At 36.3% G+C, this 16,943-nt stretch overlaps 1 protein-coding gene across 1 annotated transcript; it reads left to right on the top strand.

The window, feature by feature from the left end:
- The first annotated feature begins 854 nt into the window (after window positions 1-854).
- LOC120627593 lies at window positions 855-3,615 on the top strand. The gene is made up of 4 exons (XM_039895603.1): window positions 855-1,001; window positions 1,596-1,690; window positions 2,271-2,432; window positions 3,357-3,615. Exons 1-4 carry the CDS (start codon window positions 866-868, stop codon window positions 3,420-3,422), a joined length of 459 nt encoding a protein of 152 aa, XP_039751537.1. The 5' UTR covers window positions 855-865; the 3' UTR covers window positions 3,423-3,615.
- The last annotated feature ends 13,328 nt before the right edge of the window (window positions 3,616-16,943 follow it).

Consider the following 16,943-nt stretch of genomic DNA (forward strand, 5'->3'; position numbering starts at 1 on the left):
CTTGATCGATTCATCGCCCCCGAAACCCCCTGTATACTAAATTTCATGAAATCGTTGGAGCCGATTCCGAGATTCCAATTATATATATACAAGAATTGCTCGTTTAAAGATATAAGATTTAAAACGTAGCCTAATATGCATGGTGCACTTAGCGTATTAAACACACATAACAGCACTGGCTACCTTTATTTTATTACTAGTATTGGAGAAGTATTGATGAATTGACACGCAAGATTTTGGAACGTTAAAATTTAAAATGTATTTATTTAATGTTGGAAAAGAACAACTGGTTAGTTTCTTGCCGACTTCTTATGAGTAGAATCTGCTTTCCGAACCGGTGGGGGAGTCACTACAAATACACAGACGTTTCAAAATTGCTTTTCTACTACTTACTCTACTTGAAATAAATGATTTTTTTTAAAGTATTTTTCGTATATTAATTGCTAGCTATATAAATACCCTGGTAAAAGACCCTGTGCACGCAAACGGCCATATTGCTGTCGCTGGGCCCCTTATAGTACGTTTCTGCAGAGGCCACCATAAGAGGCATTGATGGACGAACGTGTAAAAAGACCGAGCAACATTATATTTGCAAGCCATTTCGAAATTCAAATAAAACCTTTGCTACCTTACCGTCCTTGATTGCCATTTATCGCAGTAAAAGATCGTCCCATTTTTAAATCACACGATGTGAGTTTACTATGTAATTTATTTGGCCGCTAAACCTTTTGCCGTCCTCAGATCGTAAACAATGTTCTAATTTTCAAGCGTGTTTGATAAAAGTTTATTTATCTTCACAGACACTTTAGCAGCAACACGGGAGCAAACAGTTCTTCACACAATACGGCGGCTGGCCGGAAGTTACATGAGTGTGTGCAACGTTATCGTAGGATTTAACTCCAATGACGGATTCCTGATCATTTTACTGCTGGCCACCAATGCACTGCAGATGGAGAAGTATCTATACACAATCGTATTGATACAGTGGTCCAATCAGCCATGTATGTTTTTAATAAGTAATCAATAACCCCCTCCAAAATTCACAACATAATTTACAATACGACTCCTCGACTGGGAATGAGCAAAACTTGTAATAAGGCTACATAAAACAGGCGTACATGTGCCTAAAGTAACTCTTAAAATAATTGTTTCCTTGTCTGTTGTGGACACTTGTGTCTTAACTTGTTTTTGACTAAGTCTCTTCTTTTGGTGCTAAATAAATAAATAAAGTCGCCGGCATCAATGGTCGGCCAGCGGATTAAGTGTATAGACCTCTTAATACATTAATGTCCTTATATATAGATTGTATAGGTGGTGATTATTTAAACGATGTTTTCTCTCTATACGTCATCAGTTATTTGAAATTCTATGAAGACGAAGAATTAGAAGAGAAAAATTTGGTAATTATGAAGCCGCCTTACAACGTTAGTAAGTATTAAGGGGGTCTTAATTTGGGGCGGACATTATGTACAAAAGACACATTCTTTAACCAACCTAACCTATAAAACCAAACCTATATAACCAATATAACCTATAATACCTAACCAAATAAAAATACTATACCTAATTTTTTTTTATATCTTTATCACCGCAAGATGATATGCAGTTCTTCTGGCAATTTCTGTGGTGCATCATGCTATCAATGAAGTTGATTTCTATCGTGGAACCATTCCACCGCACTCATGCACAGGTACTTACTAAGTTTTGATAGATTACTTTTGCTAAGCCCCAAACCAAGGCATCTGCGTACGACCAATCTCACAATATATACCTTAGTGGGGCTTTTGCTTTAAGGCGCAGTAAAGCCATAAGTTTTTTTCACAAGTTGTCCGGTGGGCTATGCTATGGCTAGCCACCGCCCTTCCGAAAAAGGCGTAAAGGCGATATAATGCCGTGTAAAAACCTATTAGGGGTATTCATCTAACATACACCTAATATGTTAGCCAGCACTATCTTAGATTGCATCCTCACTTGCAACCTGATGAATTAATAGACAAGGACTAGCTTGTAGAGAATGAAAGAAATCGGCTAACTGCTAGTTGGACTCGCACATGAGGGGTTCCGTACCAACGGGCAGTTATAAACACTACCTATTATTAACACTATCAATAAATATCGACCAATAACAAAAAAACATCCTCTTTGATTTTAACTCTCTCGCTATTACGGTTCTTGAGATACAACTCGCTGACAGCCAGACAGACAGCAGAACCTTACCGTTGGAATCCTTAAATAATGGAACCCTATGAAACTGAGATCCGATTTTACAGATGTTTAGAACACACGTTCTCATCAACTATCTCAAATGTCAGAGATGGGATGACCAGGCTATCAGCAACGAGCTGGAGACGTTTGTACGGCTATTGATGCTGCGAAATCCAACCTATTCACCGCTCAATATGATCACGCTAGAAAGATCATTTCTGATTCAAGTAAGTTGCTTTCAACAGTAGCACACGGAACTTTGAGGAGGGTATCAACGATTTTAACCTTCAAACGTTCAGAATACACGTGTTGATTAAATTTCTCAAACCCCGGATATAGGAGAATAGGCAGTTACCGATGAGCTGGACATTTTGGAGCGGCTGATGATGCTGCGAAATCTGACCTTGTTACCGCTCAATCACGCTAAAAAGTTCAATTCTTTTACGAGTAAGTTGTCTCGAACAAAGATAGATAGACCTTTGTGGCGGGCAGCAACGATTTAACCCTACAGATTATCAGAGCACACTTTTTTATCACGCTGGAGATGGGATCCCGGACAAGGCGATCAGCAATGAGTTGGACATGTTCTGCGGAGGTTCATGTGCAGCTGTTGCAGACATCGGCCGTATCGACCCTCGAGGTCAGCAACGATTTTCCCCCACAGTTGTTCAAAATGCATGTGTTGATGTACTTTCTCAAACGCTGCAGAGGGACGACTAGGCGTTTAGCAACGGGTTGGTTTGTTCTTATGACCTATACCTTAATGTTATTATGCTAAATGGGACACTTTTAGTCAATATTAATCGTCCTGAAAGTGGCTTATGTGAAATTTTGCTAATGGTGGTAGCAATTTGTCTTTGGAAGGCCAATAACCCATGCCTACTCAACACTGTAAAGCATAGCGTTTGTTGATCCTTACTGGGTCAACCAAACAGACCTCCGTATCATGTTGACGGACAGAAAGGCATGCAGTGACATTAATAGGTCGCCTATTGGCCAGTTTTAGTCTTTGTTTATTTTGCGTACGAAACCCCACTAATACAGCTTAGATCCATACGCTTTTGTATAGGATAAGTATTTTTTAGAAGATATCTTCTTATGTTCGTATTATTCTTCTTATACGTAATAAATGGTTTCTTTGTTCTTTTCAGTTAAGCGGCTGTATTTTAACGTACCTAGTTATTATGCTGACATATGGGCTTGAAGTTTTGATTTAAAAATATTGAAAATATTATCCAGAGGTCAGAGTGTGAATAGTTGAAGCTATCATCAGTGAACTTACCTGAACCCAACCTCAGGAAATCGTATTTGCCAGCTTAAAAATACTTACACACACTACTATTTAACTTATCCCTCTCCCTCTAGTTCTCTTTCGCACAGTAGGCTTATTTTATTATACACTATCGCTTATATATTGTGACAGAAACTCTGAATAAAAATACTATAATACAAATCCAGAATTTTATTTTCCCCTGACGGCTCGCAGCTTAATGCCTCTAAATTAATACATTTTCTTCAACTCCACCTAGATGGCATTCAACATCAAGTAATCAGACTTAAAAAATCTGATACTTAAAACCATTCAAGAGCTAGAATATGGCGGAAATTACTTTAGTTGAGGAAGTGTATCCAGGACACAGGTTTACACAGGTTTTAGGACACCTACTATCAATTTCAAATGATTTGTCTTTATTCGCTACAGCATTTAAAACTTCAATACAAGTTAAGTTAACATAAGTACAAGTTCTGAACTATGCCCAGCTTTCGTAAATTAGTTAGGGCTAGCACAACTCAATACAAACTGTTTACTACAATAAAAATAAATATAAGTAAGGGTGAACTATAAAGTGCGTGAAATTAATTTTGATCTTCATAAAAGGAATGTATTAGCAATACCACTATTTTATGAAGATATGTCACAACTCCAGGTGTATTAGTTTCAGATGAAAACTGTCTTAAGTTTTCATTTTAATAACACTTAAGTAAATTCTTTTGGCACTTATTTTTATCTGATTACTTTTTCTAGATAAGAACGACTTATTAGACTTAGACTATTTTCATAATTTTAATGTCAATTAAAGAAAATACAATGTAAAAATATAGAAAATAACTTCCTCATCATACAAAAATAGAAGATAAATTTGGCAAAGAAGAGATATAATTGAAATTAGTATAAAAATGTATTATGTCGAAATAAGACATCATACATAATTTAAAAAGGAAAAAAAATTAAAGCTGACCCTTTAATTTCGGTATCTTGTATTCAAAGAAAATCTTTCAGGTTACGTTATCAGTACCCAGGGAATTTAATTCATTTACCGAGTAATGAGCATTTTCCATGAGTGTTGACTGGGTTGATTAACCGCATCATGACCGATTTCACACTGAATTGTGAAAAACGCACGCCCGTGCATTCTAATGCTCTCAGCATTAGAATGCACGGGCGTGCGTTTTTTTGTGTACAGTACAAGACGTCAGAGCAGTTTCATATCGCGTGATAAAAACTAAATTAATATTGTTATTTCGAAATATGATTCTCGAAGTAGATCATATATAATTCTGACAAATTATATATGATCTACTTAGTAATAATTAGTGTTAGGATCTTGGTATTCTATGACATCTCTCCATCTGCCGCTAACGTAGCTTCCTCTCTTACGAGGCTCACTATCTTGACAGCGTTTTTATTTGTTGTTGTTAAAAAGATGTAGTCTTTATAATCTGGAGTAGTAGTTGTTGTTGTTGTGGTTGTGGTTGTTGTTGTTGTTGTTATAGTTGGTGTTGTTGATTTTGTTTTCCTTCCATGTTATTTGGAATGTCTGCGACTTCTTTTGGTAGCTTTTGTAGTCGTGGCAGGAGTTGTAGTCGTGATAGGCGTAGTAGTCGTTATAGCCTAAGACGTCCACTACGTCGAGGGTTGGTCGGTGAAGTTTGTTAGTAAGCTTAACGTGGCATCTGTTCCTGTTCCGGATAGGTTTAGCAAATATTTCGTTGTCCAATAAGCACCGAAAGCCCTGTAACTATTACGCTCGAAACAAGAAAACGCGTAATTAGGCTATGTAATAATTATTAAGATTTCGGTATTAGCTTAGTGGTTCGGACTTCGGCTTCAGTTTCGTGTGGCTAGTTTAGTCCCAGCGCACACGTTTAACTTTTCTAAGTTATGTGCGTTCGAAGTAATTATAATATCACTTGCTTCAACGGTGAAGGAAAACATGAGGAAAACGGAGTTTTTCATACAGTTCTCAAAAGTGTGTTGAGTCCAACAATCACTGTGCCAGCGTGGTATACTACTGGCTAAACTCTTCTTATTGTGCGAGGAGACCCTTGCCCTGCGTGTGTTGCGGTGCGTGCTGGGACTCGAACCCGGCCCCCGAAAGTGAAATCGAGCTCCGACCTACTGGGCTATCACCGCTTCAATGAATGAACAATGGTGGTGTACAATAAAAGTGTATTCACACTTTTATTGTACACCACATAAACATACAGAAAAATAAAACATTTAAATGAGTGAGAAAATAAAGCAATTCTTCAACTGACAATGGCGTATTAACTTTTTAACACTAAGAATGAAGCCTTTTATATGAAAGATAGAAATAAAACTAATACTACATCACATTAAGATTGATATTAGTTGCGATAGTAATGACACTAGACGACTTTACTTGATAATTTTACCGACAGACATTCACAGTTCGGAATAGGCATCTTTTAGGAATCGCCAGTTGCGTGCACTAGGTTTCTTACCAGGGTATGCCATACAGTGGGAAGTTAGCAAAAAAAATAATGCAATAAATTGCGGTTTGTCGTAGTCGTAGCGTCGCAGAACTTCCATATTGAATACTTTATGAGTTCAACTAATAGGACATACGTCTGAATGCCCACATATCAAATGCTTCGCGTAACAACGCGACCAGGAGTCGAATGCACAAAGAGATCCTTTATCTGAGGTTCCAGAGCACTTTTTTCTTCTGTTGAAGATACTTCAGTCCGAGCTCCAGGTATTATTAAGCTAGGTACATTTAAACGTTGTATATATTTGCGCACTTTCAAGCCATTTCTGAGGCTATCCTCTATTCTAAATGATATTGCAACACACCAGGGTCTCATAAATAAAAAACCTAACAATCCGCATCGAAACATTGAGGTGCATCTGCACTCATAATCATTCTCCTATGAGAGACCTGTACCCAGCAGTGGGAATTCGATATGCTCGGTATTCAGGTAGAAATTAAATGGTACCAAATAAAATCTCATTATTGCATTGAGTGTTAAGAAGCCTTAGATTGCTTTTAACAATATTCCATATTTAATGAACAAATCAACTGTCGATATAACAAACAGAACAGCGTCATTAAAATAAATAAGTACCTATGCCTATTTATGCACTAGACTTTAGCAACGACTTCGGTAGCATAGAAAAGAAGAAAAAAAAGGGGACAGTGGAAATAGGAAACGTTTTTGTAAAAAAATTTCATACAAGTTATGTAGAAAACGTTATTTACTAAAAATCCGTTTAAAGTAAACACTTTAAAAATTTATTTATTATTTGAATAACACTTGAGTAATTGCATATATATTATTTTGATTTGAATAAAATAACTGTTCAAACATAATTGAAGATTACTCAAAGATAACATTTGTGATAAAATCGGCAAACGTAATGCTTGATGCTACCGTCATAAGCACTCCGATTCCAAAATATATTTTGTCAAAAGATTTACGCAGTTGCGTTGGTTCGGAGGTTATAGCTATATTCAATTTTGATGGCCTTTGTTTATCAATTTTTCTGCTTTCGTCGACAACCTAAAACAAATTTTCCATAAAGTAGCACTCGCAGCTACGTACCTAAGTAGTTAAGTATCGTACCTTAAACATACGTACATTCATCGTCTATCGGGCCATTCATTTCATAGAAAGGGGGAATAAGAGCAATGACCCCCCACGCTAGTCCAATGCATGGTGGTGGGCTTTTAACTAATAATTTTTTGTAGTTATAAAGGCTGACTTAAGTGCTCTCAGAGGCACGAGAGTGGGCTTTTAAATTATCTAACTCGAGGTGTGCGAAATTTGATCCTCAGTCCTTGTTATCCGTAGCCTTGTTATCGACTAGCCCAAAGTAGCAGTTTTGTAACCACCGACGCCCAAGCATTACTAAACGCCAACCATAATCCTATACTGAATTGAGAGTTTTTGAAAATAGCCGTTGATAAGTGTGTTGCTGCCAAAAATAAGTCGAAAAAAACTTCTTCTCGTCAAAATCTACTTCGAAATCTGATCTCATTCTCCCTCTGACTCGATGAGGGGACTGAGTTCGGTCAAAGTCAAAGTCAAAGTCAAAGTCAAATATTTCTTTATTCAAATAGGCACATAGATGGCACTTTTGATGCGTTATTATATACAAAATGCGTACATAGCAGTGAGTAGTGATAGCGATAACTACAATCGTAAACTTAAAACTAAAGCTACGAGGGTTCCAATCGCGCCCTGGTCTAAGAAGAAGCCCACAACAAACTTAGCCGGGTGTTCTTTTTGTTATCACCATCTCACATTGTCATTAGAAAATATTTAAGAAGCAACCTGGTTAGAGCAATTGTTTACACCCAAGCTTTTTTATCGTTTACGTAATCCTTTATACTACTATAATAGGACTTTTCTATAAGCTTTCGCTTAATGCAAACTTTGAACTTCTTTAGTGACATCCCCAAGATATCAACCGGTAATTTATATTAAAATTGTATACAATTTCCTTTAAATGAATTGCTTATTTTGTGTAGTCTAGTGAACTGCACTGCAAGTTTATTTTTGCTTCTAACGTTCAAATTATTGCAGTCACATTTTCTTTTAAATTTTAATATATTTTTGTGAACATACATTAAATTTTCAAATATGTCTTGGCTATAGAGTGTCATTATTTTAACATCTTTAAATTTATCTTTCAATGACTCTCTCGGACCCATTTTATAGATCGCACGAACAGCCTTCTTCTGCAGCACGAAAATAGTGCCAATATCAGCAGCATTACCCCATAGTAAAATTCCATATGACATAATGCTGTGAAAGTAACTAAAATAGACTAGCCTAGCAGTTTCTATGTCTGTCAGGTGGCGTATCTTCTTTACTGCATAGGCAGCAGAACTAAGCCTGTTCGATAAATTATTTACATGAGGGCCCCATTGAAGTTTAGCATCTAACGTTATTGAAAGGTCCTCCGGCGCGCGCCTATTACAGGCTTGCCAACTCCCACCTTAGAGTACAAATCACAAGGACTAACTTATTATGGAATAAAACAATATGTAGGTATTCGAATACCTGATAACGTACATACCAGCAAAACACCAGTCACGCCCAAAAGCAGCCCCCCAGCCAATAAGTAATATCCGTGCACAAATGAATCCAATCTCTCATCTACGGTAGCAGATATTATTAATCCAATTGGTATTAAAGTTTGCGTCCATATAGCGCCTCCCACCAACGTCTGCTCGTCTCGACTCTTCGACCTGGTGTCGACTCCAGCGCCAGCCCAAAGCCCCGCTGCGCTGAGATTCGTAGAAGAACCAAAGTTACCGACATAGCTCAACGAGTCGCGAAGCTAAAGTGGCAATGGGCCGGGCACATAGTTCGGAGAAAGGATGGACGTTGGGGTCCCAAGGTGCTGGAATGGCAGCCTCGTACTGGTAAGCGCAGCGTTGGTCGACCCCCAACGAGGTGGACAGACGACATTAAGCGCGTCGCAGGTAGCCGCTGGATCCAAGCGGCTCAGAATCGTGGAACTTGGAACTCCCTACAAAAGGCCTATATCCAGCAGTGGACGTCTATCGGTTGATGTGATGATGATGATGATGATGAAACTGCACAACTTTAAGACAAGACTTGTTATATTCATAATAACTATATTGCTACAACTGTATATTCACTTTGTAATGCATTATGTACATAATATTTTAATATTTTGTATAAGAAAGATCTATTTAGATTTGCATTAAAGTAATTTCATGTGACGAATTTCCCTGCTTAAGCTGACACTTAGGACGTGACTTGCTGTGGTGACATTAATTGATTGATATTTTTTAGATCCATCCCTTTAGATTTCAGATGAAGGAGCTACTATAGTAGCTACTGGCATGACAAAAGCAAAGGTCGATTGTCTTAGTCTAAGAACATTGCATCACTAATGTAATAGAGGCAATAACTTAATAAGTTAAGAGCCTTGCAGCCAATTAATCTAAGCAAGCTAAGAAACAAACACACAGATTTATAATCCGGCTTCCATCACCCTCGATCGACTGACCCTCCATTGATTGGACCAAAGAAGAAATAACAACAACGAGCGATCTAGCGTTGTGTTTACATACTCTTGCCGTTGGGCACTGGACCACAGAATATGTCTGTGTACTCTACGTCAAAAAAACAAAAACTCAGAGATTCCCAGAAGATACAAGATGAGGAGTGTTTGTATCGTCTTTGGCAAGGGGACTCAATCTGTCAGTATCTATTTTATAAAGTATTTGTTAATAATCATAAGTTGCGATACTTGTGATCATCACATCTCGATTATTGCTATTGTTGTTATAGAATGAATTAGAAAAAAATATACTCTTGCTCAAACTGCCTTTTTTAGCCAATAGTGGAACAGTACCTACCAGCCAATCAGAAAGCATTGCATGAAAGGTTGGCTAGCATATCAGATAACCAGGTCTGTTATTTAATTGTCGGGTCAGACCAACACCAACACCAACCAATAAATAAAGAGTATCTCAAGAATTAGATCTGTCAAGAAATTCGCAATATCTGGTGTACTACCTGTGCTTAGTAAAGCACGCTAAAATGTCGATCCCGTTCATTATAAATACTTGCCTGCCAACCCGCATTAGGAGATAATAGGAGGGGGTTGATTATGATGATGATTTACATGTCAATGATAAATCGATAAATAATGGGACTTAACAAAAACCGGCAAAGTGCGACTCAGAGTCACGGTTCGAGAGGTCCGTATCTCAGAATGAACGTATAAATAGTCAACTGTTTGGCTAATTATTTATTCGAACGCCGAAAAGACCAAAACGTGTCGCCAAGTAATGTAGTGTTCTACGATGCCGCGCAGAGACTGGTTATGGGGTACGGATTTATTATAATTGCCATACCTACCCATAACAGGCTAGCCTACTCCCGTCTTAGATTGCATCATCACCAGTGGCGTGCATAAAGGGTATGCACAGGGTATGCAGATGATATAAAATGAAGAAAATCTCCAGTACGAGCTATAAATAGTTAAGGGCAGGCTTTTTATAACTCTTACAATGCATATTCATATTCTTTAAGTTTTTTTTCAACTTATCCCTATCCCTATCCCTACTAATATTATAAATGTCAATGTGAGTTTGTTTGTCACGCTTTCACGCAAAAACTACTTGACCGGTCCTCATGAAACTTTGTACACATATTCTTGGTAGTGTTAGAAGTAATATAGGATACTTTTTATCCCGACATTAAGCTCGGTTCCATTGGGAGAGGGGATGAAAGTGTTTGACGATTTTACACCATAACTCCGACAAATTATAACCGATTTAATTAATTATTTTTGTGCTATAGAGGTTATAATATGTGTTTAATTTTTGCCCAAACTTTTTGTTAACCTGATGAATGTGGTTGGGGATAGAGGGCAGAACTCCCTAGCGGACAGCAGCAAACCCCTCATTTAAGGCTTAGCGATACTGAATACTTAAAATTTTTTTAGAACTTTGACTAAATTGAATGCCACATCAAAAAACAAAATCAACAGCAGACGAAGTCGCGGGCAACAGCTAGTAAACTATAGTCACTACCATTAAGTAGGTTAGTAGGTACTGGACCCTAAAAATAATGTATTTTTTCATGGTGAACTGAACCTATTGTTAGGAGTTCTATTAGTGAAAAATACATCATTTAATAACGAAATATCACGTGACAATGTTGCAATAGATGTTGAGAAGACAATGTTGAAAAATGTTTTTATTATTCTTCAAGTTGTTAATTTATGTCATTCGAACATTCAACCAGATTTTGTAAGTAAGATTTTACATAGATCCCAAATTTATAAATAACGCATAAATCAGAGGATTCTTCAGACGTCTAATTAAAAATCGTTTCTTACTTTTTTGTGCAATGTAAACTTGCAAGATATCTTTAATCAATCTACAAATTCAGGTAACCTTTTATTTGAGCATGTGCCGAATATTCGAACTCTAGACGTATATTTTATTTTATCTCGCAAATATCCAATTAAAGAGATCATGTAAGTGGTAAAATAGATATTTGGAGAGAGAACAACAGTTTTTCGGGTTAACACTTGCTAATAAAACTAATATTAGTTTTACAAATTTAAAAAATCTTAATTTTAATAATTAATAATCTTATTTCTAATATCTTTTACAAATATATATATATTTTTTTTAACTTATTTATATATTTCTTTAAACTGGTACTTTATGTTCAAATTTTTCATTTTAAGACGAGTAAAACAATGTAATTTCGTTGTTCAACATACTAACATGCAATTTTATTAAATATACGATTGTTGGTCTATCCGTCCATCATCCTTCACTTGGCAATCCGTCGTAGAGATTTCGCAAATGGGGATCGCCGTCGATCTCGGAATTCGCTTGCAATCTGTAGCGTTTCAATCAATCGCTGCGACGGATTACCTGTGAATTAATGATACAATTTGCTACACAGGGCGCGTTTACTTCCAAGGTGTCTAAAATCACTATATGTAAGGGTCCGAAACGAACTGACTGCAGTAATAATACAATAAAGTTGGAAAACGAAAAGACATTGCTGTTGAATATGGACATACAGAGAAACGTGATACCTAACCGGGTAATGTACCTTTTTTATCAAAAAAATCTTGAAAATTACTACGTATAGATCATATACATCGAATTCCCTTTTAAATAGCAGCAAGGAAAGTACCAGTAATTTTTCTTTTTGTAAAACAAAAATTGTTGACGCATTTTAGTGGCTAGATTTGCAATTATATATGTTTTAATATCCACTGCTCATAACCTTTTCTAAAATGTTTCTTTTCCCGAACCTGACATTGACTGAAAATAGTAACTGTAGTTAATCTGTAGCCCAGAGCGGTTAAACAAAAAAATAAAACAAAAATTGACAGAGGGTAAAAATTTGTAGATATAGCTGGAAATCACATGTAACAATCACAAACATTTTGTCTGGTGGGAGGCTTTTGTAGTGGCTTGTTACCTCTCTACTAACACAGACGTGCTGCCAAGTATTTTAGCGGTTTGGTGCGATGTAACGTAGAAACTGATTAGGGTTTAATTTAACTGCCAAGGTGTGTGGAGTCCTCCAATTCGCACTGGGCCAGCGTGGTGGACTACGGCCTTAACCCCTCCTCATTGCACGAGGTGACCCGGGCTCGTAGTGGGCCGCTAACGGGTTAATGTGTTGATAATGATACTATTTATGATTGATTCCATTAACATGAAAACCCCGTTGGAGTGTCAGGTTAACTAGTTGCGTAACAATAATAATTACAGAAAAAAAACAAAAAGAAATATAGGACCATAAACAAGAATTTATTCGTATTTCCAACATTTGTCGTTTTATAAAAAAGTGGCGTGTTACCTAGTTTTACCCTTATATAACGAATATTATATATTTTTTTGGTTTTTTTTCACCTATAATTATTATTTATCAAAGAGAAAATAGGTGCAACACAATTAAATAATACCTAACAATCAAATAATACCACCAGGCATTGTGGGCTAACCTGTAGTAAAATGAAAATAAAAATGCAATAATCGCAAACACATACCCTAAGCACACATGAGTAATTAATATTTAATATAATATATATGATTCAGGGTAAAATAATAATATCGATCAACGGGCAACTGCTACTTAGACTGCAGATGAAGAAACCCTGTGATCATGTTTTCCTGAAGCCGATAGCGCAGAAATATTTAAATGTAACTGAGGAATGTGAATTCAAAAAGGTAAGTGTGTAAAAGTGCATAAAAGTATCAAAAGAAAACCATAGTCTTAGAATATGAAAAAAAAAATTGTTACTTTTTAGCGTAACGTACCACCATTTTTAGCGTAGTTGGTTTGTTCAGCAGTCACATGGGTCACCAAAATTGACTTAATATTCGATGGGACTAATCTGAAAGTATGTCCATTAAAATAAAAAAAAATTACCAAATTGGTTTTTAAAATATATCTATCTTCTATATATATAAAAGAGAAAGTGTGTGGGTTAAAACGTAACCGTATAGGCTCCGAAACGGCTGGACCAATTCCAATGAAACTTTCAGGGAATCTCCGGATTGACCTGGCGAGTATTCTACAGGATTAGATAAGTTTGGTGACGATCGGTGCCCTCCTATTTTTGAACTGTCAAACTGTCAATTACAGCTTTTATTTACTATGATGATAATCTATAGTTGGGTGTACATGGGTGTAGATAATGATCTTCACCCGCTCGAGAAGATAATGGAAGAGAATGAATACGGAGAGAAATAAATGATTTAATATATTATGAGACTTAAATTAAAAATTTAATTATGTAAGTTTATTGTTTAAATAAAATAAAGCAAAATCTAGCCATCACATCACAAGGCTGATGATATAATATACATAGATTTATTTATTTATATATATAATTATAACTTACTTTACTTCATTTTATAAATGTGAAAGTGTGGATGTTTGTTACTCAATCACGCAAAAACGGCTGAACGGATTTTTTAATTGGCTGAAATTTGGCATGCATGTAGCGATTGACATGGAAAAGAAAATAGGCTACCTTTTATTCCGATTCCTTAAGTGGTTTCTGAGGGAAAATTGAAAATTGGTTAAAAGCCAAGCCGCGGACAGACTGCTTTGAAACTTGGTATGCATGTCATCTATGCTATGGAAAAGGACATGTACTTTCTATACGCATCTCTTTCGATAGTTCCCGTGGTAAGATTAAAAATTGTTGACGGGCGAAGCTTTAGACCCAATTTTGAACGCAGACGAAGTCGGGGCATAAGCAAGCGACTACTAATAGGTACTTTCAATTTCGATCTCTCAAATTGTTCTTGTTGGAGAAGCATAAATAATTGCTGCACTCCAATGATTTGTTAATAATGTTCTTTTATAACGTTCCAGCTTTTCGCCCGCGACGCGTAAACGCGTTTTCTCGTAGGAAAAAGATGTTTTTCCGGGATTAAAAGAAGCCTTTTGCCACTTTTCTGCTTCCTACGGGAAAACACGTTTAGAGCGTGAATTACAAGCGGATTAATTTAAATTATGTGCGTCAAACAAAAATATAAAATATGTGACTCTACCTATAGTTTTGCATTACAGCTATTATGTATTTAATATAAAAGCTGAAATGCAAAATTGCAGCTATTTTCTCTATTCGCTGTAGCGATAACACGGATGTAAATTTTATTCCATTTTTTATTACTTTCACATTTTTCATTTCGTTTTGGACCCAATTCTGAAGTCAACGCAGACGAATTCGCGGGCAGGAGCTAGTATATTTATAATTAATGTGTAATTTAATTTTTAGGACACTTTATGAAGCGGATCTGAGAACTATTGACAATAATCTGATATTCATTTTTAGGGACTATACAAACTAAACTTCGACGTTGAGAAATTGGCGCAGGAGTTTTATGGTGGGATGTTTTTCTATGGTGAACTCAGTTTCAAAACCGTGCTGCACAATGACAATTGCAATTTTATGTGCATTCTTGTAGAATCTATTATATCTCCAAAAAAGAGTCCATGACACGAGTGTAATAATGAATTTATGTGAATTTTCGTTCGTATTCTTTTTATCCTCCTTTCTACTATTGTTATGCACCACCTTCCGCCAATAACCTACAAATAAGTGAGTTACGTGGTGCATATAAATATATTCATATATATATTATATATAAATATATTGCATATCAATATATTTGCATATATTTGCAATTTATTAATAATAGGTACATACAAAGGTACAATATTGTCAATCCCCAAACAATCAGAAGGGAATAGGTATTACTGAAGTTCCCAAGATTAACACAAGAAGTTATCTTTAACTAGTTTATAAATAATGCTTATTTACCTGTGCAGTTTGGTGTAGTAAATAAAAGTAAGTAAAAGTATAGATATATTTATATGATTTGGCGTTGTGCAAACGTTAATATTATAAATAAATAAATATACTACGACAATACACACATCGCCATCTAGCTCCAAAGTAAGCGTAGCTTGGGTTATGGGTACTAAGATGACTGATGAATATTTTTATGAATAATATTGGTACATAAATACTTAACTTATAATTTTAAACACCCAGACAGTGAAAAAATGCATGCTCATCACACAAACATTATCCAATAGTGGGAATCGAACCCACGGCCTTGGGCTCAGAAAGCAGAGTGGCTGCAAACTGCGCCAATCGGCCATAAAATGCCCATATTAAGAGCACGCCCATGCTCATGGGTTTAACTGCTACCATCTTAGATCACTCACCACCAGGTAAAACTGCATTCTAGGACTATATTCTAGGCCGTGGGTTCGATTCCCACAACTGGAAAACGTTTGTGTGATGAGCATAAGTGTTTTTCAGTGTCTGGGTGTTTATATGTATTTTCTAAGTATTTATAATTCATAAAAATATTCATCAGTCATCTTAGTACCCATAACACAAGCTACGCTTACTTTGGGGCTAGGGGGCGCTGTGTGTATTGTCGTAGTATATTTATTATTATTATTATATAACTTGCAAAGGGAATTTACCACGGTACATTCCCTACGGTAGCTGGATGGGCGTGCATTCAGGGTATGCACTAAGCAGGTAGATGCTATAAAATAGAGAAAGTCTCCAGTACGAGTAATAAAAACTTCAGGATAGGCTGTTTATAACTTTAAGTTCTTATAAGTCATACTTAATAGAGGTTTTTTTCCATTTTATATCATCTGCTCGCTTAGTGCATACCCTTCGCTTACCCTGTGCATACCCTGTGCATACCCTGTGCATACAGTGTATGCACAACACTGGGTAGCTGTGACACTGTATACCTATACTATAGAGTCACTCCTCGGTCCACGTGTCCACTTAATCTTGTTGTCATGGGCAAAGTTATAGTGAAATTTAAAAAATAAACTTTTTTCTGAAAAGACAGTTCATTTTAAAAAAGTTAGAGTAACCGAGCAGAAACCGGTGGAAGAGTAGTTCAAACAACGTATTTTTTATAAACTTCGTCCACGTACGACTTCTGATTAGTATGACAAAAAAGTGCCACAAAGGACAGTGGCGTACATAGAGGGTATGCACAGGGTATGCAGATGATATAAAACGAAGAAAATCTCAAGTACCAGTTGTAAATACTTAAGGGTAGGCTTTTTATAACTCTTACAATGCCTATCCTTAAGTTTTGTAGAAATCTTACTGGAGCTTTCCTTCGTTTTATATCATCTGCATACCCTTTGCATACCCTCTATGCACGCCACAGTAGTACAGCTCTTCCAGGCAACTGAAGGCGTATTAAGAAAAATATACCAAAACATATAAATACAGTTCTAACAATATATATATAACATAGACGAAGATCCTCAAACATACAATACAAAACATAACAGTGTTAAATCCTATCAATGCTCGACCGAAATATACAAATGGTGATACATCACTCGTTTCTTTAATAGTGCAGTGGGTTTTAAATGAAAAGTCCCGGGTTCGGTCGCCGGCCATT

Source organism: Pararge aegeria, chromosome 11 (genome assembly GCF_905163445.1).
Source record: "Pararge aegeria chromosome 11, ilParAegt1.1, whole genome shotgun sequence".
Classification (NCBI taxonomy): domain Eukaryota; kingdom Metazoa; phylum Arthropoda; class Insecta; order Lepidoptera; family Nymphalidae; genus Pararge; species Pararge aegeria.

Bases quoted from the DNA above. Each gene is read 5' to 3' on its own strand.
- LOC120627593 (XM_039895603.1), top strand. From the start codon at position 866: ATGAGTGTGTGCAACGTTATCGTAGGATTTAACTCCAATGACGGATTC. The intron at 1,002-1,595 runs GTATGTTTTTAA...TATCACCGCAAG, and splicing joins ACAGTGGTCCAATCAGCCAT to ATGATATGCAGTTCTTCTGG. The intron at 2,433-3,356 runs GTAAGTTGCTTT...TGTTCTTTTCAG, and splicing joins AAAGATCATTTCTGATTCAA to TTAAGCGGCTGTATTTTAAC.